General features: G+C 38.5%; 1 protein-coding gene across 3 annotated transcripts; it reads left to right on the top strand.

The window, feature by feature from the left end:
* The first annotated feature begins 90 nt into the window (after window positions 1-90).
* On the top strand, window positions 91-27163 carry LOC101481470 (protein tweety homolog 2-like). 3 transcript variants are annotated; one of them, XM_004559476.5, is made up of 15 exons: window positions 91-253; window positions 372-578; window positions 3448-3620; window positions 8382-8493; window positions 14328-14548; window positions 17691-17786; window positions 19272-19344; window positions 21230-21299; window positions 21397-21452; window positions 22626-22718; window positions 22802-22894; window positions 23813-23955; window positions 24073-24258; window positions 24356-24434; window positions 25725-27163. In XM_004559476.5, exons 2-15 carry the CDS (start codon window positions 450-452, stop codon window positions 25803-25805), a joined length of 1605 nt encoding a protein of 534 aa, XP_004559533.1. In that variant the 5' UTR covers window positions 91-253; window positions 372-449; the 3' UTR covers window positions 25806-27163. The 3 variants fall into 3 exon arrangements, 2 of the variants coding, with proteins under 2 accessions (XP_004559533.1, XP_004559532.1); XM_004559475.5 differs by having other exon boundaries at window positions 91-280; XR_013098377.1 differs by having other exon boundaries at window positions 91-578; window positions 24356-25489.
* The last annotated feature ends 698 nt before the right edge of the window (window positions 27164-27861 follow it).

The following is a 27861-nucleotide window of genomic DNA, read 5'->3' as shown; positions in this document are numbered from 1 at the left end:
AACGGGATACTTAAGTGTTGTGCGTTAAGGGCGTGGGCCTTTCCTACTCGACTTAGTAAGTTGTCACGCCTTCTGAAGGAGGCAGGTTTATGTCGTCACACGATCCCTTGTCTGGGATGCAAATGTTTGGCCCACAGTGTATATGTTTTTTTTTTTCTAGTTGTAAGACAGCAGTTCATTCACAACTATGGGAGCCGAGGTGGAAAATAGTGATACTCAGCCAAAAGAAGAAGTTCCGCTTTGAGACTTTGTGGTAATTTCACAGATTGGAAGTCTATGGGTAGTGCATCTTTTATATTTTATTTATTTAGTTAGTTTATTTATTATTTTCAGTTTTTTATTATCATTATTTTGCTTTTCATCAAACCCAGGAATATTTCAGTGCCAACATCTCTGAAGGAAGCCCGTCGTCAGTGGTTTTGGCGGATTGACTTTTCCACGAAGTAGCAATGGCTACTGCAAGGACTGATTATGTTGCTCCATGGTGGACTTACTGGCTGCACAATTTCCCTCACTTCAATTTCTTTTTCCAGACGGTCGACAGCACTTTCAAACCGGAGGAGGCGAGCTATCAGCAGGTTGGTAACTGTAGTTGTGGGTAGAGGCGCACGTATTTTCAAAATAATCTCACTAGAAAATCAGGGCTGTTGTCCATCAGAGACTTTCAAAAGCAGTAGTAGGCATATTTAGATATGCCGTTACACAAAAACTAGGCAGTCTGCTTCGGTTACATGTAGCTTTTCTATTGACCCTCTCTGAGAGCCACCAGTGTGTCTCCCTCAAATGTTTGATCCAGATATTGGAGCGTTAAGAACCGACGTCGTCCTGCAGTTCTCACATGATAGGACACATGACCTGTATTAACTAAGCTGGCTCATGTAGTAAACAACAGTATTCCGGTATGTGTGTTTTCTGTGTGATACAGAATTAAGACAGGTTCTATAGATTATATTTTTTGTCATACTGGTCCAATACAATTTCATTTGTACATTTAATCAGCTGTATGTTTGGACTCCTATAACCTCTTAAAAAACATGGAGAAAACTATAGTAGAAGCAACACCACGAGAGCGATGACAGCGTTTTTCCTATCAACTGCAGTGAGGATGGGTTGACAGATTTGATTTTAATTCAAATAATTCATGATGAATTCATATTAGCCAGACAATGAACGTTGCATTAGTTAATTTATGACAGCAAAAAAAAAACTTGTGGTCGGCTAATTTCTTTTGTGGCAAAAAGTACTCTTTACAGATCTAATTAAAAATAATATTTATTAACATATTAGTTTATCATATAAAAACAAGCTTCCTACACCACTTATTTCCTGCACCGTGTTCTAAAACAAATGCAGAAAGCACTCCAAAACTAGCATTACATCCTCCTTTGACCCCGGGTTGTTTATGAGTTGAAAATTCATCACCAAGAGACATCCCCTGTTGGTCCTTCACTATAGTCTTCTGTTGAGGTCCATCATTGAATCCCAGCAGTGTCACATTACACTGACAAATCATAGATAGTCTAAAGCTCTTGCAGAGTCTTTTCTTTGGAACCTGGAAGTAATTACCAGTGTTCATTTGACACGCTGGTCTGCCTTTTTTTGTTTAGTTTTAGTTTTTTGTTTTTTAGGGAAAAGTGGAAAATTCAGAGCAGCTACAAATGCATTTTAAAGGCTTCTTGTCTGCTTTTTTTAATTAAATTAAGCAGGCACACTTACACCTACTTTATACAAACACTCCTTTTGGAAGATAAAAGATAAATGACCTTGTGATGAATGACCGTACCATAATTGTTTTCTGTCTCACTTTTCCCCCCTCTAATGCATCTGTTGCCTTATTGTGGCAATGCATTAAGTGGAAATTTATGTGCCTAAATGTCTAATTACAAAACAATTGAGTGGAAAATTAGAGGAATGAGTGGAACTAGCAGCACCATATTTATGGGGGCCCTGAACTGAGTTCTAGTGACAGCCAACCATCAAGGACTACACAGCAACACAGGACTCACCAACAGTGTCCTCAAAAACAAGAAGGACATTATCGGATTAAATGCTCAGCCAGGAAGCGAGCTAAGGTGGAACAGCTTAGCTGGCACCGTTATTGTACTGCCTATTTACTTTAAATAATGTTACAGTGTTGAGTGTTTGGTTTGCTTTGGAGTCACTTATTTTATTTTTTTAAATGAAGGCTTTAAAGTAGTTTGCATCAATAAGCTACAGAAAATTTTTATTGTGCTGCAATTCTTTGGTCCTCTTTGTTATGATTCAAGTTGCTCTATGTCAGGTTGAATATCTGATAACCTAGTTTGTAAATGAAATGTATCAAATGCTAGCTTACTTGTTTGCAGAAAAAACCCCCAAATAGGGTTCAGAATGGCTTTGCTCGGAACAGAGTTTGAACAATGAAGGACCTTGGTAGAATATGCAAAATAATATCATTTAAATTCGGTTACAGTGTCAGTGCCTCCAAATGGAATAATTAGTCACAGACATTGTAGTCATAGAATAGCTCTGCTTAGTCAGCCGGAAAGAGACATTGTGAACTTGTGGGCATTAAAACTTCCAGCACTTAATATTTGCAAGTAAAATCAAGGTCTTGCTTTTCTTGTGATTGTTTTAAACTAACCAAGAGTTCAGATGTTATGCTTTTGAACTTGCAAAATGTTCTCAGCAGTGACGAACGCTGGAGATTTTCTGGGCTTAATACTTTTGTTCTAACACTAAGAGAAGACTGCTAATATTTGTCAATCCCAGTACTATTGTGTAGTGTATAAAGACTTTAAAATGTTTAGGGGTTTTTATGATGGTGGTGTATAGACGGATTGACTGACAATGCTAAGATGCTATATGCATTGATTCATCTACAGTGTGCCTGTAAACTGGGAACAAAATTTAAAAAAACAAAGTTTTGTGCTTTTTCTCCATCAGTGGTTTCCCTTTTCTATCTGTCCTTCCGGCTTCAAATATTTTGTTCACTCAGAAATCACAAGACTTAATGAAAGGCTTTTGTGTCACATGACACCTCCTCCCTACAGCCTTGAATCATTTCTGTTCTCCTCTGAGCCACAGTCCATATTTTGCTATGCCACTTCAAGGTTATCAAGGTTTACCCAGTTTCTTTAGCCCTCTTTGCTGCATGCAGCAATCAGTAGTGTTAATGCTGATGATATAAGTGAGATGGCTAAACTCCACCTTAGAAATATCTCTACACACAAGTGTTGGTTGATACTGATGGGCTGTCAGGCGACCTTTCGGGTGTTGAGAGTCAGCTAGTCTGACATTCTCAGACCACACATACTGTTTGACTCTTTTGATATTTGCAGAAGCAGTCTGCTGAAAAGCTCTTGACATATTTTTCAGGGTGAAATCACATCTTAATCATGACTTTAACAGATGGCATCTCTGTTTTTCTGGCACTTTTTTTTCCTCCTCTCCACACTTCTGCGTCAGTCTTTGATAATTCTAGCATGTGTTGGTGCAGTTGGTCTTGGGGTGAGCCTGCTGGTTCTGGCAGTATACGTGGTGTGCTTGTGCTGCTGCCGCAGGGACATCGATGAAGACACCAAAAGGCCTGATACCTGCTGTGTCACCTGGGTTGCCGTCATCACAGGTCTCATCATATGGTGAGTCAAAATGAACTGAGAACAACTGCATTGCTATTGTTGAATATGTAGCTAATAGTAAAGGAAGTTATGCTCACATTCTAATATGCTTTAAATTACTTTCAGCAGCTTCATGCATTTTTATTATGTTATTGATTTGTGAGGTTAGGATAAAACTGACAGTATTGCAGGCTGCAGGAACAAGAGCCCCACTGATTCTGCTTGCTGCAAAGTTTCAGCTCTTTCCATGTGTGGTGTACAAACACAACAGGTTTAGCTGCTCAGTTTCTGAGTGACAACGTCATAGCAGGTACGGTTAAATATTCTACCTTACCAGATTTTTGCAGCCAAGAATTTGGCTCTTATTTAGTTTTCGGTTGTACTGCCAAGCATTAACAGGCAGGGAGCATCCAGAAGACCTGCAGAGCCACCGTCCCTGACATAATTGCCCTTTTGCACAAGATTTAATACACTTGGAAAAAGATGTTTTGGCAGTAATCAAATGACTTCTCTAAAAAGCTTGATTGAATTTATGTAAAGATCCACTTAAGCTTGTGACAGTTTTGGTTTTTTAACTTTGTTAACTTTCTCTGTTCATATCCAGCCACTACCAAAGCACACACGGTTGTTCTGCAATACTAAGTGACTGGGCATGACACGGGTTAGCAAAGAAGCTCTGGTGTATACAAGCTCGTTACAGTGGATTACATTCATTTTAACAAAGGGAGTGCTGCATACGACATCCAGTTAAATAATATATCCATGAATAAAAATGATATTGAAATGACTTTAGATTGAGCAGAGTAAAAGTGCACTTTCAGTGAACTCTACTTATTCTACATCAAATTGTACTTGCAAATAAGAGATTATGAAGATGTTCTATTTGACGTATTTTTTGTTTTATGGTGCAGTCATTTTTTTCCAGCTGTGGCATGATCATTTCATCTGAGAGCGTGTTTGCTACATATTTCAGAGCAAAGGCAGACACGCAGTGAGACAGAAAAACCCCTTGTTTAAAAAGGCACTAACTGTCCAGCTTTTTTTTTTTTTTTTTTTTTTTTTTGTCCTCTGCTGTATATCATGGGTTGTTTATTACATAAAATAGAGACTTCATTGTACTTTCATGTCATGTCAGAAAGAGCTATTTATATTTCATGAGAACCCTATTCATTTTCCAGCTTTTAACTTGGCGTGATATTCGCAATGAATTAGATTTCAGTTGTGCTGTAGAACCTAAATAGAAAAAAGGGATTTAAGAGCTGCTGAACCTCTGCGGATGATTATTCCTGACCCCAGGAGGATGAATTGGGTAAATTATGGTTAGAAAATAAATCTAACATTGAAAAATCCCTTTCCTCCGTTGTTAGCCTCCGTTATCCACTTTATTATAGGTGCAGTGTGCTGGTCTCTCCAGAATCAAGGCATTGTTCTGTTATTACTTGTTCATCCAGTCCAACCATTTGTTCAGCTTAAGCTTTGAATACTAATGTACAAGCGTTTAGTTGCTGTACGGTCTGTGACGTGAGCCGTTCTTAGAGGAACAAAGCCAAATATCCTGGTGTGCACATTCTCTATGGTTTTATATCTTAGTGTGTTGGTTTCTATTAAACACCTACTGCTGCAGAGAACCTTTTTCCACAACCACAAAACACAAATGCCTCCCTGGAGGATTCACTGCCCCATAATGTCCTGTCTCATTACTGTTTTATTACTGTGTCATTAGTCGCCCCTTTATTGTGGCTGATGTGACACTAGGATGGCCACGGGGTTAATGAAGTGCTTATTGTCCAGACCACTACACATCAGCTGGAACACAGATGTCTTGAAAAGTCTGAAGTAAGGTCATTCAATTGTATTTATTTATTTATTTTAAAAAAAAAACAGCTGAAAATGTTGTAATTCACTAAACAACATCGACACCATTTCAGATTGTGGTTGTTACACATTGTGTCCCCAGTGCCCCCTGTCCTAACCAGAGGGAGCTAGTTTAGTAGCGAAGAAACAGGCAGTGGGTTTTATTACTTACAATATAACAGCAGCAGGATTCTGGCAAACACAAAAAGAAACAGTGCCCTCTAAAAGTCTGTTCACAGTTGAATGAAATCTGATGTTTTTGTTGCTTCAGTCATTTAAAGTCAGCCATTCGATCAAAACAACAGTGAGACAAAGGTGAAGCTTATGTTTGAGCTTTTCTTTTCATACACGTGTTAACTATATTGTACAAATAGCTGTTTTAATGTTAAATCTCCTTTTCAAACCTGTACTGAACTAAGTTAGGAGAACAATGTCAAATGAAATGAAAGAAGTTAATGACGTTAATTATTTTTGCTCTTTTCATGCAAAGGCTCTTCAGTCCACTGACGTAACTAAATCTAATTTCATTTGGAAATGCATAACCAGCCTTTCAAAGCAGCGTCTTTCAGGATGTTATGAGAAGTCTTCAGTTTCCTCCCCAGCAGGTGATGTACTGTGGTGGTGTACAGTACAGGAGCAAAATGACAAAGAGAAATCTCATTGTCTAAAAATGTATGGACCTAAATGAGTGGTTTTTCTTTCAGAACTCCCCACGCTATTGTTCTACAAATATCTATTTCCTGTTCAAAATTACTCCTTTTTTGTTAGTTTTGTCCTTGTGCAGAAGAGAGATTTTTTTCTGTCATTGTCACTTCTTTGTGCTTTTGTGAGAACACATTCTGGTTTTAGTTGCAGTAAATGAAAGCTAGACACCTACTGAGCTTTTGTCTGTGAACAGTCTATAAAAAAGAAAAAACCTAGGCAAAGACTAAAAACCAGTCGGTTAACTTACTTTTACAGTGCTGAAGACCAGTGAAGATCGACACAGGACAGCCATTCATGTGAAATGGCAAAATTACGCGTTCATGTGAAGATCATTATTTTAAATTGCTTGTTTTATTTGATACTCACTTTTTGATTTAAAACTCACTACACAACTTACATTAATGGCAAAACATTCAATGACACACTTTTGGAGGCAGGCGCATGCACGTAATGATTTATTTCACATGCCCAACCTGACAAGATGCATTAGAGTGTAAGATAAAATAAGAAGTCACAGAAGTTTAACTAACTTCTTCTGACTTAATTTTGTCTCACTGCGGAGGCTGTTAGCCGTGCCATATGCCTATCTGACTGTTTGTTTATGTGATTTGTAATTTTGCAGCACAGATTGTGTTAAAACTTCTCAGGATGAGTCACTGTGAGAGTTAACAAGGACTGCGTTTACCTGTGTGTGTGTGTGTGTGTGTGTGTGTGTGTGTGTGTGTGTGCGCGTGTGCGTGTGTGTGCATATGATATAAGAAAGGAGTCCAGCTCTGCACTTGTGCTGTCTGTGGTGTGACTGATGACTCTATCCCTCCATGCACCCCCAAAATGTATTTGGACATGTTACTCATGTCTATATACAGGGATTACTATTACCTACTGGAGAACTGTAACACTGCTCATGTAACTGTAGACTGTTAGCAGTAGGGGTGCATTTTCTTTGTCGGTTAGGACACTAATCCTCCCTATTACAGGGGCTGAGGCGTAGTTTCAAAAGGCTAAATGTAGGTAAGAAAAAGGGATTTTATATTCCATTTACATACCTGCTTGAATATCAAACAAAACATTTCATTATATTGTACAAGTCAGCCACCATTTTCTTTACACATATATAGCTTCAAAGGAGCCATACTTTCTTGTAATATTTTGCAATGAATTAATGGGATTAATTAGTGCTGTGTCTACACATAACAGAAAACTTGATTCCCAAAGAGCTATTGGTCAAAAACTTGGCATAGCATGTAATGTGTCTTTAAAAAGTTCGAGGTAACTGAACAAATGGAAGACACAAGAAGAAGTAGAAGGACTGAAAAACATATCTACAGCTCAGTAAGACTTGGGCCTTGCTGAGGGATGAATCCAAATTTGAATTTTTTTTTCTTAATTAGTCATCAGTATTTATGTCATCAGTACAGTTTTTAGAATTGATGGAATTGCAAGTGCGGAAAAGTACCGTCATGTTGATCCGATGCCCAATGCAGTCTGGAAAGCATCCAATTGACAACAATCCTAAACACACTCCCAATGCAGAAGAAGCATGCCTGGCCTACCCAGAATGCAGACATCAACATTAGTGAAGCAGTGAGGGATCATCTTGACAGACAATGGAACAAAATGCAGCCAACATCCAAAGAAGAGCTTTAAATGTCTTTCAAGAAGCCTGGAGAACTGTTCTTGAAGACTGCTTAGAGAAATTACAAGAAAGTCTGTTTCCCTTATATACTGTATTTCCATTTGTGATTGCACGTTTTAACAAATCACAGCACCCATTTCCTGCTTTGCTAGCAAAATGTAAGCAGGGGCTTAAAACTTTTGCACAGTACTGTATATTTAGTTGAAAAGCTTTTACTTGTACTGAAAAGTCATTTTCAGGTAAAGTGCAAAAGGTAAAGATAACAATAAGCAAAGCAGATGGAAACTGAAGAAAGGAAGAATATAAAATGCACTTTTATAATCTGCTGCGATTTTTTTTTTTTTTTTTTTTTTTTTTTTTTTTTTTTCTGCACATAATGTAGTGAGGGAAAAGAACAAATCAAAGCAGAACAAATTATACTCTTTGATAATATTACATTAACACATGCAGCATTGTTTAAAACTTACATCCCCTTTCTTTTTCTTTTTTAACTTAATGGCATTCATCTTAGTTCCACTGTAATGACCCCATACATACCAATATTTTCTTTTATTGATTTATTTTGTATGAATTTCTGTCTTCCCCAGTTCTGCTGTTGGAGTGGGTTTCTATGGGAACAGTGAAACCAACGATGGGGTGTACCAGATGAACTATTCACTCTACAATGCCAATCGCACACTGGGTAACATCAACAATCTGGTGAGAGAACCCTGCCAAACTCTGCTCTATATTTCTGCAATTGTAGAATCATAAAAATCAAACGTGTTGTGTTCTCAAATGCTTTGTTTATAACAGCTGAGTAATTGTGGGATGAACTGGCAAAGTGTGTATCAGAGTTGTGTAAAAATACGAAAAAGAATTCTGCAGAGAAAATGCTTCATATATTACTGCCAATTACCAACAATCTGATGATGGCAGAAGCATAACGATAAAGCTCTGTTTTACAGCTGATAAACACCGCAGCTCCTCCACTTTAACGGGCCGTGCATCTGTCTCAATGCAGCAGCACCACCCCACAGGGGGTCTGTATCCACTTTTTGTCACAGTAAAGGAATTGAGGTGCCTGCTGTCTCAGGATTTGTAAATAGGGATTATTTCTGTACAAGTCCTGACCTGCATTCGAGGAAGTTGTTTGGGAGGCTTAGGGTTGATGTGGGAAAGGAAGAGGAAGGAGTGCAAAGGCATCAGAAAAGGGCCTTGCAAGAAGCAATAATCACAATGAGCAGGGAGAGGATTAACTCCCATCTGCAGTGCATTAATGGATGCTAAGCTTCTGCTCTTTCGATCACGCTCAGTCTCACTATCTCCACTATATGTGTGTGTTTGTGTACATGGTGGTGTCGGTATCACACGTGCTCTTAAAGTCCTGATGTGCACACATATTGTATTAATGTATGAACACAAACAGATTAGTGATCATGTAAATATAAAAAGATGCATATTTCCTCATTTTTGGTTAGAAAGTAAGGTCTTGATTTGGTGTAATGGTCATAGGGAAAGCTCTGTTAGTTTATACCTTCATTGATATAAATGTGCCTGACAACATTTATCACCACAAACATTTCTCTTTGTCATGCAATATTCAGCAGCATCACAAACTGTAGCCTCAAAAATGAGGTTGGATCGACACCTCTCTAAAGCAGTTTCACACACAAACTAAAACATTATGGCCTTCATAATAGGCTGTATATATTTCTGGGCCCTTGTGTTGTACTATATTATTTTGAGCTTGGTAGAGCAAATAACCTGGAAAAGGGTGTAGTGCTTTTGTGCTGTGGGAAGTAAATGGGATTTGGCTTTGGTGATTCTGCATCCTTGCTACTGATGCTCTCTGAGGTATCTTGGTATTGATTTGATCCTAGAGCATGATGTACTGTATACTATGGCTGCATGAGAAGCTTAGATGTTCCCCCGGGGATACAAAAGCATTCTCTGTAAAATTATAGTTTGATGCAGTGTACTCTACTTACAGAGCTGATGAGCTTACTGACGGGTACTCCTGCAAATCTGAAGGTGCTTTAACTTGTGTTTGGTTGTGTTCTTGACCTTTCATTGATATTTTATTGGATTAAAGTTAATTATTTCAGTAATTTGCTTTAATATAAAGACTATTTTCCTTTTCTATTTTGCATTTCACATTCTGAGTTAATATCATATCTGTCGAGTAAAGTAAATGGGAATGAGGACAACCAATCTCTACTTCCCCGGGGCTCCAGTGAGGGTTGAGATTTACAGTAGGAGCTGTTTAGCTCTACTGATTGCTTTGTAAGGCTCTTCTAATCACAAAATATGCACTCTTACACTCTGCGAGGGATTATCATGCATCATAGAAGGAAATATTTGATAAGGAAGACAATTTTCCCTTTGCTATTAAGGCTTTGAATGTTCACAGCAATCTATATTTCATCCTTATATTCAGTGTTCAGGTTGCAATATTAAGGGCTCTTCAGTGCTTCCGCAAAATTATGGATGAGAAAACATGGGAGCCATACTCGATAAAAATGTGTGCCTCCAATATACAGCAGTGGTAACTCTCTTACATATAATTCTTCTTCTTTTGAAAGTGAAAGCTGGCTTGTGATTCTTGGAACAAAATGATTGCGGCTTCCTGCACCATACATCAGTTCCCTTTAAATGTCTCTCCTCAGGGTCTTATTTCTCAATGTATAACCTCACTTCACTTTAAAGTGCTATATTTTGTTTTATTGTCACACCTAATACAGTTAATCTTATATAAAAATCACTGAAGGCATTAAGCAGAACAATTCGGTTGCATGTTAAATTGGGCTTTTGAGCAGAGCCGCTCTGAGCCCCAAATCGGTCTCATTTAACAGCCATGTCCAAAATGGAGACTCCTCCTTGTGACCCGCTTTCAGTAAAAGCGAGCTATAATCCATTTTAAAGAAAGACGGGACAGTCGAGATTAGGGAAATGTGGATCACCCAGAGCAGCTAGCTGATTGATCCAATTTCTCACAGGCAGGCAGACTGGCTTGCAGATAAGATTTGAGGCATTGTGGCAGGAGCTGTGAGGGATGATGAACATAGAGGTGGGAGTGAGAACACTTTACTGGCAATCGTACGCTCCACCCCTTGGGATAGCTGGATTGAAAATGGGCTTTATCTTTGGTGCATCTCTACATGGATCAACTTTCTAAGGTCTTACTCAAACCATCAGGCACTTCAGCTCAGTAAAATTTAATCAGAAGTATTTGAAAAGTTGAAGTGTCAAGGAGAAGTAGATACGTGTTTATCTTTGTGGTGAGTTTTCATAGTGTGAGAATACACAGGCTTCCTCAGAATTCTTCAATGTGTTGAAGAAGCCGTGGTTATAATGGAGGAAAGATAATAGATAACAAAAGCAGAGCTGCTGCATACTGTCACAGATTAGAATACAGAAAGTAGCATCTGTTCAGAATTAGTGGGGCCTCCTACTCACTGTAACGTTAAGTGCTCTAGCAAAGTCATTTTGGTGGGGGTGTCAAACTAAACTGAGCTTTGGAGATCTCGAAGGGATTTTTTTAAATATCTAAAAGTACATAATTTTTTGCCAAAAATCAAGCTTGTTTTTTAATCATTGTTGAAGGTTTTTCCTTAAACAGATAAATAGTCCAGCACAAAGACTGGAAATTGCAAACTTGCCTCAATCTAAAGATACACAGATCCACCGATATTCTTTTAAACGGTTTGAAAATAATTCACCATTATTAGCAACAGAGATTGGCATAGAGTCCCCGCTTAGAGCTAGATGCAGCTGGGCACAGCCCAGGTTGTAATATAACAGATGTTAGGCTGTTTTACCCAGTGTCTAGTCTTTGTGCAAAAGTTAAACCGACAGGAACATGTTGCTCCCTGTTGTTTATCCGACTGATGATAATCTCAATCTGGCCAATTTCTTTCCTATTCCATCCCTGTGTAAAAGTATCAGTAAAAATAGAAGGCCACACATTGCAAATTCCAACCAAATTCCAGTTTTAGAAAGACGAGATATGAAATGTGTTCGTATTTATTGCTTTCAAAAAGTATCTGCCTTTCATGCAGGTCAGTGAAATCGGTGAAACGTGCCAAATTTTAACTAGTGCAGTATCCACAATGCACTCACCAGACACTGACATGATCGCATGGTTGCTGCAGATTTGTCAGCTGCACATCCATGTTGTGAATCTCCCACTCCACACATCCCAGAGTAGCATTATTGGATTGAGTTCTGGTGACTGCACAGGCCATTTGAGTACAGTGAACTCACTGTCTGTTAGGAAACCAGAATGAGATGACCTGAGATGAGATGATCTGAAAAAACATTGTGATGTGCTTGCTTTGGTGTTATATTTTCACTTTCAACAGTAGGATTACCCTTCCATTCACATTTGCAGAGCAGATTGTGTTACTAATAGAGATGGACCGATCCGATATTACCGGTACATATCGGTATCGGTCCGATACTGACGTAAATTACTGATCGGATATCGGAGAGAAATAAAAAATGTAATCCGATCCATTAAATATCAAAAAAGCACCTCACAAAACTTGTGACATGGCCTAACTCGGCTCATAACCGTAGCACGTCGGAGCAGTATGCGTCACGTGATAGAGCGGCTGTGTGTATTTGTAGCCTCGCTACCAATCTGGCATTTCATCTCTGAGGAAGTGATCCCAGAGAGAAGTAAAGCAAGTGTGTAAGTTCATCTCTGAATGTTTGTAAAGCATCCCCGTGTTAAGCTTAACAACCGATATATGGAGCGACTGCGCCTCTCTCTCCCTCTCCTGCTGCTACTTCAATCATGAAACAGATCAATGATCAGCCTATTGGCTTTTCTGTCACGAGTCAGTCTCTCTTGTTTGTTTTTGGCCCACTTCGCGCCAGAAAGAGGAAACCAGCAGCTGAACAACAGCAGCACGTTGAAGCTTAAGCTGTTGTTAGAATTTATTTAATATTACTTTGTACACCAAGATCCTTTTCTACGTAGCTGACGGCTGGTAACTGTGCAGGGGCGGATCTAGCAAAGTTTAGCCAGGGGGCCGATAGGGCATTAACAGGGAAAAGGGGGGCACAAAGACATACTTTTCTTTCTTATTCTCATTTAAAATGTCTAGCTTTTAATAAATAATTATCTGAATCTTACACCCAAAGTTTTAATCTGATGTAAAATGTATAGAAGTCCATTACTGGATATAGTAACTATTAAGTCTAATATACCCTAGTAAGCTATACTACTTTTTCCTCTGGGAAGGTACCATCTGTGCAGTCTGCAGTTCTGTTGAAGAAAGATGTTGAATCTATTTAATTATTCTTGAAAAATAATTTATTTCTGTGCATTTTTTTCACACTGCATCAAATTAAAGTTGATTGCGTCGATTAAGCATCACGAGGTGGAGGGTGGGTGGTTCCCTTTTTTTGCTGGGAGTTTGCAACCCTATTAGTTAGGTTGCTTAATATGTCTGCTATGTACTCTTTAAGATACCAGAATAGGGAGGATGGAGGAGGTTTAACTTTATTAGATTGATCAGTGTTGCTAAACTAGGAAATATTTTGGGTGCAGTGTATTTTTTGCATACAGGTATAACAGAATAGCTTTAGTGTTTGTTTGTTTTTTAACTTGAGTATGAACTATACCAGGGGTGGGCAATTCCAGGCCCCGAGGGCCGGTGTCCTGCAGGTTTTAGATCTCACCGTGGGTCAACACACCTGAATCACATGATTAGTTCGTTACCAGGCCTCTGGAGAACTGCAGGAGCTAATTTAGCCATTTAAATCAGCTGTGTTGGTTCAAGGACACATCTAAAACCTGCAGGGACACCGGCCCTCGAGGCCTGGAGTTGCCCACCCCTGAACTATACAAAAAGCAGCAAGATATTAAAAAAACAGTTTTATTGATTAAAAAACACACTATATCGGAGTCATATCGGTATCGGCAGATGTCCAAATTTATGATATCGGTATCGGACATTTAAAAAGTGGTATCGTGCCATCTCCAGTTACTAATATCACTTTAAAAGAGAATAATACACATAATGAGGTCAAGATATTGTGGTTTTAACTCTGTTTCCCATTAGTGTTTAAATCTACTTGTTTCTAGTTCTGTTGCTGCTGTGAAAGTAGAAGCATTTGCTGTGTCACATTTTTTTTTATTTCTTTTTCTTTTTTTCTTGTTCAAATAAAAAAGGAAAATGTATTTGCTCTTTTCTTCCATGCTTCCACCCACTCTGTTCTCACTATCAAAGACCTGTGTGATAAGAGGTCTCCCCGGTTTTCTTATCAGTATTCTACTCTAACATTGTTTATCTGAATAAAACACATGGTTGAGGAGAAAAGTTAATCTTTTCTCGAGTGAGTGCTTCTTTGTTTCTTTCACCTTTCTCTATATTTTCAATCAGCTTTTAAAAGAATATTTGTTTATGAGTTTATATTCCTGTTTCATTCTGACCCTATTTTCTCTTTTACTTCTTTTGACCCCTTTTGCCTTTTTATTTTGTCCTCGTGGTCTTCTATTCATTCTTTATGTTTTTTATTTCTCTTTGCTTTTTGTTTTTTAGGTTGCAGGCTCACTGGGCAATGTGGAAACTGCACTCAAACAGCACCTGGAACGCCTGGATGAGATCTTTTCTACGAGGCCTGACTACCTTCAAGCTTTACGTTTTATGCAGCTGATGGTCAACAATGTCATCCGTGAGCTGACTGTTCTTCCAGACATCAACAAAACCAATTTCGACTTGGCAGCCATTGCAGACCAGACAGCCTTCATTGAGTATTACAGGTAGGTGGTGCCTTAATACATCCCCTGGGTAGTTCACTTTTCTTTTCTTTTTTTTATCTGCATGTGAATGAAGTAAATGCACTGCTCAGAATGGGACTGTAAGTGATCCAGAACAGGCACAGCAGATGGGATTTTATTGATCTCCCATCCGGAACACAGACCGGAAAAGCTATTTTTCCTAATTGCTAAATAAATGAAAGCTGAAATTGAGCTTTTCCCCCCACTGTGCGGGTTCAACTCTAATATGAATTGCTCTCATAAAACGTTATACGTGGCAGAGTGACTATTAGGCTGTTAATGAGCTCCTTACCTGCAGACTTGTGCTCACATTCATTCCAATTATAATACTGATGCTGTTTTCTTTTTAAGAAATGTGTTCATTTCAAAATGTTAAGAGGGATAAAAAGAATCAAATCAGAAAACAGAAAAAAATATTAAACTCAATCAGTAATAAATTATTCCAAATGAATAAAAAAATATTCGGTTGTTAGTGGAGACTAATTTAGAAAGCTTAAAATGCTGCTGTAACAAACTGTGAATCAATTCTTATGATCTTCTGTTGATTCTTTTTATATTTAGGTGCATAAGACTTTAAAGACAGATCATGCTGTGCACTAAGGTTTCCAGCAAGCCTGTTGCCCACTTTATTTTAAGCATAGATTTGAATCGATGAAAATATGTTCCTTCAGGGTGATGTGGTAGCTTCAGCTGTAGGAATTCATTTATTAGTGACACAAGAGGCTCCTGAGTCACACTTGCCTAATGCCACTCAGGAGCTAGGGTTTATCTTGTGTCAGTGTGGGGGATCATACAATATAATTGTCATCTTAGATGTTAACTAAAGTGCTGTTTATAGGTTCAGCTGATAGAATACGCTCACCAGCTACTTCATTACACCTTACTAGTACCAGGTTGACACCCTTTTGCCTTCAGAACTGCCTTAATTATTTGCATCATATAATCAGTAAGGTGCTGGAAACATTCCTCAGAGATTTTGTTGCACATCCACGATGCGAATCTCTGGTTCCACAAGAGTTCCAAAGGTGCTTTATTGGACTGAGACCTGGTGACTTGCTTTTCTTTCCCATAACTATAGATACAGAATAGCTTCATGTCTTCAACCTGTAGCCATCCCATTGATATGCTTGATATGCTACATAATTTTATTGAGCTAATGCAACTGTGTTCAGTGTGTTCAGAGATACTCTTCTGCATATCTGTGGTATAATGAGTAGTTATTTGAAATACTCAGACTGCCCTGACTGTGGAGCTGAAAGTATGCCAAGAAAATATGCCACAAACTACTAGAACCAACCTGAATTGTTGATATAGAACAGGATGACTCCGTGTTTTCTTACTACCAACATCAACTTCTGACCCTATCATCCAAATGTTTTAGCAGAAATCAAGACTCATCCAGTCAGGTAGCAACTCCAATAATCTGTTGTCCAATTTTAGTGAGCTCATGCAAATTATAAACTCAGTTCCTGCCTTACATTGTGGACTTGCTGTTGCAGAAGACCACACCATGTTGTGTGTTCAGAGATGCTCTCATGCATATCTTTTTGTTATAATGAGTGGTTATTTGAAGTACTCAGACCACTTTTCTCCCAGCTTGCATGCCAGAAGTAGGTTGTTTAGGTGTTTATGTTAATGGTCCAACATATTTTCCAATACACCAGCCAGTAAAAGCTGGATGAAAGGTGAAATATTGAAAAAAATGAAAGATTATACTACTTATGCTGATGAAGGTAAAAAAAAAAAATTGTACATTATGGAGGTATTTTATTGCAAACATTTCTTACAAGTGCTTCAGTATACACAGTTAAATTAAATCACTTTCCCTAAAGTTGTGAATATATGCATTCCTCCTGCATGTGTAGCCGAGTGCACCAAGGTAGTTAAAAGCACCATTTATTTCAGGCTCATTTCTCCGTCTCTGTGGAAAGCTGTTTGAGTCACCTAGCCCATAGTTATGTACAGAGTAGGTAGTTTTAGACAGCATCAGATGCATTCAGTTTGTTTACAGAGGATTTGGGTGTTTGTGCCACATACTAAAGGTTTTTGATGCAGTTGAGCTCCTCTGTAATAACTGTCTTATATAAAACTTCATTCTACGTGTTTGAACACCTTAATAACTCTTTCATCTATTTGAACTTGAGTGATAAGATAAGATAATTATTCTTTTTTTGTTAAATATGTGTATAGGTTATGGAATTCCCTTTGAATGGGATGTACATGTTTCTGTATTTTCATCTATTCCTTTATATCAGCTACAGTATTGATGTCTATTATTCATGACATTTGAAAAAGTTCAAACATAGCTGCCATTGTACCACCGGTAGAGACATAATATCCGTTCCATTAATTGCATGCATCCATACTCCTATACTCACTTGTTCTTTGTGTCCTATTACCACATCTTCTTTTAGACTGCAGATATTTGACACCAATCTTCTGGGTCATAATCGAGTTTCATGCAGCTATTGGATTGTGAGCTTGGACTCCTGTTTTGCCAGTGCAAACAGCAAATGTCAATATTCAAGACAACAAAAAGACAAAATATTCACAGTTATAATCAAAGTGATGGTTTTGTGAACTCGTTGACTTTCAGACTGAAATATCCCAACACTTACTTGAACCTGCTAATTATGGTTGGTCATAAGTCAAACTGTAAAAAGGGCTGGGAGAGTATATTGCGTCACCGTAAAGCGTAATCATGTTCAACACAATGCCGCTAAAAGACCATAATGTCCAATTCTTGGAAATTATAGATTTTTTTTTTTCCCAGTATGCTGGAATTGTGGAGCTAACAAATAGTCAGTCATTTTTCTGTGTTTGGCTGGTCAGACCACACAAACGCACACACAAACATTGGCTATTCTATTCCTGTGAAGGACATTTTCAAAGGAAAATTAAAAATTAATGTATATAGATTTCTGGTGTTGAATTATTAAACCAACAAGCCGGAAATTACCTGAAACAGATGGGCTGTAACTATGCGACATGAATGCTGATAAACTACACAAAGCTCTCACGAGTACTGTTGCAGACATATGTTCAGCCAGTACTTCCTGGTGCTTGTAAATTTGCATGAAATATGCCGTCTGTAAATAAAATTCTTATTTTTCATGTCTTGTAGATGGCTGATTTATTTGCTGCTACTGATCCTGGATCTGGTTATCTGCTTGGCCATGTGCTTGGGTATGGCCAAGCATTCTCAGTATCTGCTGATCATGTAGGTACCCTGACTGTTTCTGTGAAGGTATTCTCTGTACTGTACGTCTTTTGTGTGAGTTCTTTTCTTCTCTTTTTTCACCCCCCTCGCAATACATCTTTGTTTTCATCTGCCTTTTCTCACAGACTTCAGACAGACAGGGCGCCAGTCAGCTTCTCTGGCACCGTATAGGTCACTCCATTAACAACAAAAATGATAGCATTACTTCTTCAAATAGCACTTACAAAGGCACTGGGCCTTACTCCTCTCCTCAGTGAATTGTCTTATTTCCACATGCAGGTGAAGGCCACCTCTGTCTCACACACACACACACACACACACACACACACACACACACACACACACACACACACATTAAACCAAGTGAAGTAAAATGCAAACCTCTGAAAGAAGAGTTGAACATTTGATTTAGTGAATTGCCACAGGTATTTTGAACCAACACTGATGTCTGACCAGCATACCCACAATTCAGACTTCCCTTCCCATTTGCCCAATTTATTGCAACCTGCGTGTCAGTGTTAGCAGATGATGCTCAGGCTCGCTCTTCACATCCCTCTCTGATGGGTTTCACTAATGCCTATTGATCGGCTGAGTAGGATGAATCTGCTCCCTTAACTAATTATTAAGTGCTCTCAGCCTACTTTATTGGTGCTTTCAAGAAGGTCCGTGGAGTGAGTTGAGAAGCAAAGCCCTCTTCTGCCTTTTTATTATTTTTTTTTACATTCATCTGGGTGAGGGGGAAGCATCCTCTTCCTTTTTATTGTTTCGTCTACTTCATGTTCATAGCCTCTTTCTTTCTTCTTCTTTTTTTTTCAAGCTTATGCCAGTGGTCTCTTGTAAAACTCATACTTGTGAGCTCTTCCACAGTGTTTACTTGACTTTGTTGAACTTGTCACTCTTTTTCAACAAAAGGAATCGGATAAAAGAAGGGTCAGAGAAAGCAAAGGTTGCAGGAGCTTTTGGTTGACTGTGACACCTTGTAGTGATTGGCAGCTTATGTAACATGATTGATAGAAAATACAGGGAATAAAAGTGCTGGAATGCAGCAGGAATGCACGAATGACCAAAGAAACAAATCTCAAGTGGTATTATCCTTTGTTTTGGCATTAAGTGTTCTATTGAGCAGTTACTAAATTTCATATTACTTAGTTTTCTTTTTTTAATCTTCTTTTTGCTAAAGCTTTTTAAAAATAAATAAATATAGGGATATTAAGATAAGAATGCAAAGAATTACAAGTTCATTTATATTTGTATCACTTACAATGCACCATGTGAGCTGAGCCTCTGTCTCCAGGCAGAAGGAGAACAAGTCCCAAAACAGAAGCAGAGAAACTGGAAAGATTTAATTAAATTAACAGGGTAAAAACATGGGGCTGAATATCAGTGGCACAAAGGAAAACTGATTCATCTGATTCTGTGATTTATGTGATTCTCCCTATATCTCTTAATCTGTCACCCTCACTCCCATGTGCTGTTTTCCACTAGGATCATTGGTTTTGTTATACTGTCTCTGATTCTGAGCTGGGCCTCACTGGGAGTTGACACTGCTACAGCCGTGGTAAGAAAACTATACTTCTGCTACTTCTGAAGTACACTTCAAACTTTGATTAGAAATATTGAAATTAGACTGTTGGGGTTCTAAATAAACCCCAAACAAGTGCCTGCCAGTAAAACTGGACAATACATGAACATCTTAGCAGCTTAAAAAGTGTCTGTGTCTGTTTGTCTAGATTACAATGGCTTGCTTTCCAAGGTCACCCAAGCAGTAAAGCTGATTACACATCCTTAGTTTTTTAGGTCCATCATCCCTTAGCCTTCCTGTAAACCAAGAACTTTTGTTCCTTTAATTGCTGCCTCTGCTTTCTTCAGAATCTCTTTTGTGATCGTCCAAAGTTTCATTTTATCTTTCAGGCTCCCCTTATTTCTGAAAGATTGTTCTCTCTTCCTGGTTGTACACCATGTGTTCGGAGCATCTGGACTTGGTGTGTTTAATGGTGCTCTTATTAGGGACAGTGTCTGGGGTACAAAAAAATAATAATAACCCGTTTGTTCCAGCATTCCTCCATCCCCCACACCGAGAAACCAAACATCTGTGGATTATCCTGCTGGATCTGACATCTGGACAGCTGTTTTAAGTGAGGCAGTAAAAGAGAGGGTGAAACAGAGCGGGGAAGATAGCATATTTTAACCTGAAATTAACTACATGTGTGCGATTCACAGACATCTGTGGTTCTCTGTGAGCTTCTCTGCAGATGTAAAGCCAAATGTGCGAAATCCTGGACAGCGTCTGTTGCTTTGCTCCCCTCATTATAGTTGAAAAAGGACTCTGCAGTAAAACTTCTGACCTTTCAGGCTTAACGCTTGTTGTTCTAGCATGCAGCTCTCCCTCCAACTCTGTTTTGTCTTAAGTTGAGGTACTCTCAATGCAATCTGTGACTAGCTCTTGTTATAGGAAAGCTAGTCACAGTTGTTTATCAAAAAACAGTCTTGAATGATTGAAGCTGAAATGTAGGACAGCATGCAAAACAAGCTAGAAAACATATTGCACCTGCACATCATTATTAAAAAAAAGAGAGAGAAAAACCTGCATGTGCAAAAACACGGTGCATTTTGAAAGGAAGGTGGATGATGGTTGTGTCCTAGAAAATATTCATAAATTTATACATATTTGATGAGGCTTAGCATAAACAAAATGTCCCCGATAGTATAATGAGATAATGGTGCCTCGCATGGTGCTGTACGGTTTTTGCAGAAAACAAAGTCACATGGTCACAGTTGAGTTAAGGGTGTGTTGAACATCTGAAAGTAAAATGGGGTAAGTAGAAAGGCTAGAACAGGAAGTAGAACTGATTTTTGTGTAAGCCTAAGTTTTTCTTTCTTTTTTTTATTTGTAATTTCATACTGTACTGTTTAACTTTTGATTGGCTATTGTCTTTTGAGTTATCATTTACATTGAGAAGCTCTAGAAATACTTTTCTTTATTGGAGATGTCATAAAATAAGAACGGATATAAAACTGATGTTGGATCCTTCACCATAACAGATTCTTTGTTCGCTTTTAACTTAATAAATTTAAAGAGTATCTTGTTTCCCCAGCTGTGAATTATCCATGCATATGACAAAGCATTCTGGTTATTTTTTGTTATATTTGCTTTTTTATAATAGCTTTGTGTGGGTTATTTTATGTTCTGGGTACTAAGTGTGCAGCAATTGCATGATCTTGACCCCTAACTGTTTATGCATGCACATTAGCAGCTCTCTGGGGAAGAATTAAAACGCGTGGAAATATTTAGTAGATTTCACCCATGGTCAGCAAAGTGTGACATGCTCTACACGGTCAATGATGTTTAAAGTCTGTTCCTATACAACACAGTTTTTGCACTTTATATGTGCTTCCTGGTGTATATAATAGGAGGTTGTTTTTTTCCCTTTTTTTCCCTACAGGGTATAAGTGACTTTTGTGTGTCTCCAGACAAGTTTATTGTCAACCATACCAAGGATTTTCTAAGTGCAGGTAATTAATGTCCACAGACAGATTTGTACTGAAAACATCTCTCTGTCAATGGCCGTTTAAACAAAATGCTAATCTTTCTATTTCTTTCACCTTCTAGATGTTGCACACTATTATTTGTTTTGCAGTCCGAATCTACCAAACCCGTTTCAACAGGTACTGACTAAAAGTCCAATCTTAGCTTTGTGTTAGCACACTGCAGACTCTTATTATTCATTTATTTACCATTAGATGCCAAGCATCTATATCTTTTTGGAGGCCAAAGTGAGCCTGATTTAATCATGCAAAATGCTAAAGTTTGATAAAGTATGCTTCTTTTTGTATAGGTGTATAAAAACTATCTGCATCTTATACCCTGTGCAAAGTTTTTTCCCCTTGGTACTCCTGCTAGAAACATTTTTATTCAATTTTCTGACATCCTGCATTAAGCCAGCCGCTCTTCATAGAGCACTCAAGTTGTGTTGGTTTATTTTTGAGTTTAAATATATAAATCATCATTTTTTGTTTGTATGCCTTTTCAAAGAAACATTGAGAACCTTTTGCATGTTCCAAACAAGCTAATTATTGGTGTCTGAAATGCAGATAAATTGTTTTCTGAAGAGAAACTGCAGAAAGACAGCTGTCATACAGTCTCAATAAAACCAGTTTGAATAACACAACCTTGGCACTTAACTCCTGCTATTCAGAACTCACTTAGACATATAGCCTCGTCTAATAAACATCCATCCATGTTTGGCTCTCTGTGTGTTTTCTTTTGCTTTAATTGTAAATCTGATGCCCAGATTCAAGTTATATCCATTTTCCTGTCACACACACTTTCCTGGCAACATTTCAGAGAATTTAGTGCTTCTTCTTATGTTTTGTATTATTTGTATAGTCTGAGGATTTCTTTTGCATGAGTGATTCTGCATCTGTGTGACATCTATTCACTGATTTTTGTGGAGGATAAATACATGACCAGTAATTATTACATGCATTACATGCTTGGTTATCATCGTACCCATTTATGGATTAAACTGATGGTTGTTAAGTAGGTAAGGATGATCCTTTCTCTGATGGCCTAGTTGGTATAAATATTACTCTTTTGTTTGTGCTATGGGTTGGTGGTGCTAATGGGAGGTGGGAGAGTGGTGGGCGAGACGGTTGGTGGCAAAAGATAATCTGTCTGGAAACAAATGTGTCCTCTGTTAAGCACATGATAAAGCCTTACTTAACACCAAATTACTTGTTGACATGCTGCTCTTAAACAATACCCTCTTTATTAAGATCCTCTTATTGTTTGTGGTGGATATCTATGTGTGTGATGCTGGAGTGATTATGTTTTCCCAGTCTTTGACAACTTGCCAGCGCTCCCTGACTACCATGCAAATCCAGATTCAAGGCTTGCTGCAGTTCTCTGTGCGGGTCTTTCCCACTGCTGAGGTACGCAGCTGGCTAACAGACTTTCACACTAGACTGTGGAAATGTGTGTATCATCTTCTCCCCTTTTATACCTTGTTGTACAGAGAGACCTTTTGGGAATCCAACGACTATTAAACTCAACAGAGTTCAGTCTACACAAGCTAACAGCCTTGCTGGACTGCCGTGGGCTACATAAGGTAAGGTCAGATTCTGACCAGGACACTTTTTAATGGGACTGCTTTGTAGCGTAGCTCAAAGCCACTCAGAGGGCCAGCTTGACTGATTTTTCCAAACGTTATCTCTATGTACTTCACATACGCTGACATTTATATACACCACTCAAATTGTCAGTCACCGCGTATGTAACAGACCGACTATTTGCCGCCTCCAGTTTTTCCAGACTGAAAAAGGAATGAAATGGCTTTTGCAGGTTTCATTTTGTCAGAGTTTTATCATTTAATGAAAATAGCATCTCATCTGCTGTGATACGAGTCTGCTGTGGTAATGGGAACCCAAGAAGCAGGTTTCTGGATCAGCAGAGTCTCTGGTAATTCTATTAAATCCTTCCTATCAGAGATTAAACAAATCCATAAAGATAAGCTAAGATATTAGGGCTGCCTTATTGTTAGATCAGGTTCAGATTGGGGACTTACTCAAAATGATGGTTAATGGAGGGCTACAAACATTCCATAGTTATGTGTAATGAACATCAGTAATGAGGATCCGCAAATATAGGCTTATGCAGTAACTGAGTACACATGCCAGACAAATTCAAAGACTGTTTCTCAGAGCTTGTTAGTCAAATATAACGAGCAATGCGAAATGAGAATGCATCTGTGTAATGCATATCATCAGAGTAACATGAGCTTGTCTGCGTGTCTCAGTTCTGCCTTTTGGTACCTCTGCTGTGAAATCCTGCAGCCCTACTGCCCTCCTCAGAGAGGTGGTTAAATTTCAGATTCAGTTGTAACATTGTTCATGGTCTAAACATAGACATAATCTGGCCTTTTTAAGGAATTTAATATTATTTGCACAGGTGTCATTTGTCAAAGGTAATACAGTATGTCCGCTAGTGACTCACCGTATTGACTGTGTGCATGTATATATCCTTCTAGGACTATCTTGATACCCTCATGGGTGTGTGCTATGATGGGGTGGAAGGGCTCCTCTACCTCTCTTTGTTTTCTCTTCTGGCTGCCTGCGCACTCTCTGCCATGCTGTGTGTAATTTTCCGAGTGTGGACACTAATGGGCAGCAGGTCAGTGCTGAGCGACCCCGTTACCCCATTAGTAATGCCTACAGTGCACTTCTGCAAAGTGTTAACGCATGCACTCTCTCTTTCTGTCTCTGTGCGCGGGTGTACACTTTCATGCAGGGAAAAAGAGTACGATGACATAGATGAGGAGGATCCATTCAACCCCCAAGCTCGTCGGATATCCTATAACCCCCGAAGGTCCAACACGCACAGTTTCTGTAGCTATACCACAAGCCTTGGCAGCCAGGCCAGCCTTCATCCACCTCCTCAGTCAACTTCTAGTGTAGTGTCACCCCCTGAATACATGTAAGTTTAATAGCAAATGATGACGCTGCTTATTTTTTCTTGTTTTATTAATGTATGTGTTTCACCTCTGTCTAATGTCTTTCCCCTTGTTTCACAGGAATCAGTCCATGCTGTTTGGAGGAACCCCTCGGTATGAGAATGTACCACTGATAGGGAGAGGATCCCCGCCTCCCTCGGTGCGTTGGCCCTACGGGGCTCTAGTGTCCCTAGTTTAATGGCAGTGATGGCATAGTTGGCCTCAGCCCCACTACAGTACTAACAAGAAGCATGTGCCAGAAATGTAGCAATGTTGATACACTGCACACAACCTCAACAGTTAATGAAGGGAGTTATGTTGCTCTGTAAATGATGGAAGACTGACATCTACTGGCTGTTGACTGAAGTGTGTTCATTTTTAGTGCATTACTAATCTATAACTACAGTCATATATCCTTTTTACATTTGGCGGTTTTCACTGGACTGTATTTCTGGTTCTCAAAAAGGAATAGTTTAGGTCAGATTAGAGATCTAAAGATGAAACAAGCAATACTGCCAGCTCAATCTCACATCATGTATCTATTTTTAAAGGAGGGGCCTCATAGTCTAGAAGTGCATGGTGTGCATCCAATGCTGGGGCTAAATGATAAATAATAGATAGAACACTTGTAAATCCACAGTTAAAGTCTCTGTTGGTTGGTTTTCTTTTATATTAAGTTTTCTGCTTGTGTGGCTGACTCAGTGCTTCAACAGCTTTCACAGTGTGCCAAAGACTTGAAACACCGTTTGAGGTGTGAGAGCGTGAACGTGGACTATGCTCAAACCTATTCTTTCCTCTATAAATCACATTTTCAGCATGCATCAAGATGTGTTATTTGTTCCTGTTACTTAAATGTTTGCTATTTTGGAAAACATATTTGCAGTACGTTTGTTTTTCTGTTGTTATTTAATTTTCTGTGACGTTTCTGTGATTTTCTTATCCTTTATATAATCAGTTTCTCAATAAGGCATCTAAATATTGAATATTAACCAATGTTTTCTACCCACCTTTTTAAAATGTCCATTCTTTGACTTATTGTTTCACTCTTGTCTGACTTAATTTGTTTGATTTTTGTATGTTTCCCCCCCTGCAAACCTTTCTAATGATGGTTGCTATGCAAAATGTTTATAACTTGTATCTCAAAGCTCAGGGACCCTTTTAAAGCTCCATAGTACCTCAGCTTCCTGGCACTGTTTAACCCACAGAGTGTTGCATGTGAGTGTAACTTATTCTAACTTGTTATGCCCTCCTGCTTTTTAACTTCTCGCATCATTATAGTACTATCCCCTGATTCCACAACTCTTGATTAAAGACTGGCTTATAATTAAAACAGGTGTTCTGCAAGCTTAGATCTGTTAATAACATATTAATATGTCATATGCTATCAAAGGTGCTTTTTTAAAGTCCATATGTTCTAAACTGATTTTTTTCTCATATATTTCTCTGGCAGTATTCACCCAGCATGAGAGCTACCTATCTATCCATGACTGATGCCCAGATTAGACACTTTGGGACTGATTTTCAGGTGTAGCCTGCTGTCTACTGAATCCCTTTCAGTACTTCATCTGAGATGCTAAGCTTCAACCGACAAGGCTGTCGTCACGGTATAACTCTGTTTGCAGGAGTGACAGCCCGCCGTCCCAATCTGAGACATTAAAGCAGGCAATATGAGGTAGTTGCCTCACTGACACACTAATGCAGTCCCTGGAAAGCACTGAAAGTTTTTAATATAGAGGACTGTTCAGTTTCATCTGAAGGCTGTTGTTGTTGTCGTTATCATGGTTTATGGAAATACTGTTGCTCAAATGTAAGCTTTTCTATGAACCAAAATCCGCAGTCTTTGAACTCTTTTCAGTATTCTGGTGGTGTGCATGGATATAATCATCGGTCAGTATTTTGATGTAAAGTGAGTGGCTGGCTTCCATCATGGCATTTGATTTTTTATTTTTTATTTTTTTTGCTTTATCCTTCTGTTTGGCAGCAATATCGTTTCTTTTTTGTCCTTTTTGTAATTTCCAAGGGTGCGATTTGAAAGGATACAGGAAAAAATGAATGAGTTAATAAAACAAATACCAAGTATTATAGTTTTGTTTTCATTAGCCAAAGATGCCTTTAACAAAAAGTCAGATGGGCATAGATGATAAAATAATAACTGACTGTTATCACTATTAAAGCAAAATTGGCCATACAAGTAATTATAAAGAAACTTTGGAATGCAGAACTCAGTGCTACTAGTTAGCTTTTAAAGAATAAACTGAATATGCAAGGAACATTCTCTACTTTATTAAATAAATGTGTTATGTCTGGGTTTTTTTCATGTTTGCTAATGTGTACAGAAAGTCTCATGATTAAATGCTATATTCAGACTTGTTGATCCATTGTTTACTTATTAGCTCTCCACTGATGGCTTAGAAAGACCTGCTGCAGTAATTTCATTAGTGTGGCTGGGATTTGGTGTGATAACCTGTACCTGGAGATATAGTATGGGGCAATGGGAGTCTTAGAGGCATGGTTCTCTGTCAGCTCTTCGAAAGAGCAGACTTCTCAAGAATCAAAAAATGCACAACACACAACTGCAAACCAGTGTCCTTGAAGTATTCACCTGTTTCACTTCAATATAATAAAATTGTTCTTTATGCTACAAGACTTTGACCACTTCAGAATCTTATTCTTCTCTATGCACCTTGGGAATAGAATAAACTGCGTCAGAGATCCCTAACTTGATACATTTCTGGCTGTAGTCAGTGTTGGTGAAAAGTGTGGTCAGAAATGTTTTCTGTAACACATTGATCGGAGAGGCTGCTGTGTCCTGCAGTGCACCTGTAAGTCTATGTAGTGTTATAAGTTGAACTGAAATAAACCAATAAACTCAGTTTAACAACTTTAAAAGTCAATATTTGCTTTGACCACCTTTAATCTTCAGCACAGCCTTAACTCTCTTAGGTAAGCTTTCTTGTCATTTCTTTAAGTAGTCTTCAGATCATTTCTTTGTATTATGGCTGTGTTTTGTTCTGTTCTCTGTCAAACTGATCTCACGCTGCTTCAGTGATGTTAAGGTCCGGGCACTGGGGAGCCCAGGGCATGACTGATACTGTTCCATTGTGTGTTTTCTATCCAGGTATGTGTTTGCTGTGTTTGGGATCATTTTCATGCTGAAAAATAAAGCTGCAGGCAACCAGTTCCTTTCCAGATAGTATTGCATGTTGGATCAAAATCTGATGATACTTATCTATATTCATAATTCCAACAATATCAACATTTGACAAGATCCCCCAACAACCAACACTGGCTGAAATGTAGCCCTGGATCATGATAGAGCCTCTATGTTTGACAGATGGATGCTAACTATTGTACCACTTGCCTGACCTTCTCCATACATACAGTATTGACCCAAATTTCACATTTGAGTTCATCACTCCATGAGGCCTGTTGCCAATGATTTTCAGCCTAGTTCTCATGTAATCTGGCATAACCTGACACAATAAATATACACTTTGGTATGTCACATTTTTTGTCTAATAGCTGAGAATCATTTTGGTGCAAGAATACAGTTTTATGGCTGTTTAACCGTTTTATCTTTGATATTT

The sequence above is a fragment of the Maylandia zebra genome, linkage group LG4, assembly GCF_041146795.1.
Source record: "Maylandia zebra isolate NMK-2024a linkage group LG4, Mzebra_GT3a, whole genome shotgun sequence".
Classification (NCBI taxonomy): domain Eukaryota; kingdom Metazoa; phylum Chordata; class Actinopteri; order Cichliformes; family Cichlidae; genus Maylandia; species Maylandia zebra.
This window is presented reverse-complemented; position numbering and strand designations above follow the sequence as displayed.

Bases quoted from the DNA above. Each gene is read 5' to 3' on its own strand.
- LOC101481470 (XM_004559476.5), top strand. From the start codon at position 450: ATGGCTACTGCAAGGACTGATTATGTTGCTCCATGGTGGACTTACTGG. The intron at 24,259-24,355 runs GTAAGTTTAATA...CTTGTTTCACAG, and splicing joins GTGTCACCCCCTGAATACAT to GAATCAGTCCATGCTGTTTG. The intron at 24,435-25,724 runs GTGCGTTGGCCC...TTTCTCTGGCAG, and splicing joins GAGGATCCCCGCCTCCCTCG to TATTCACCCAGCATGAGAGC.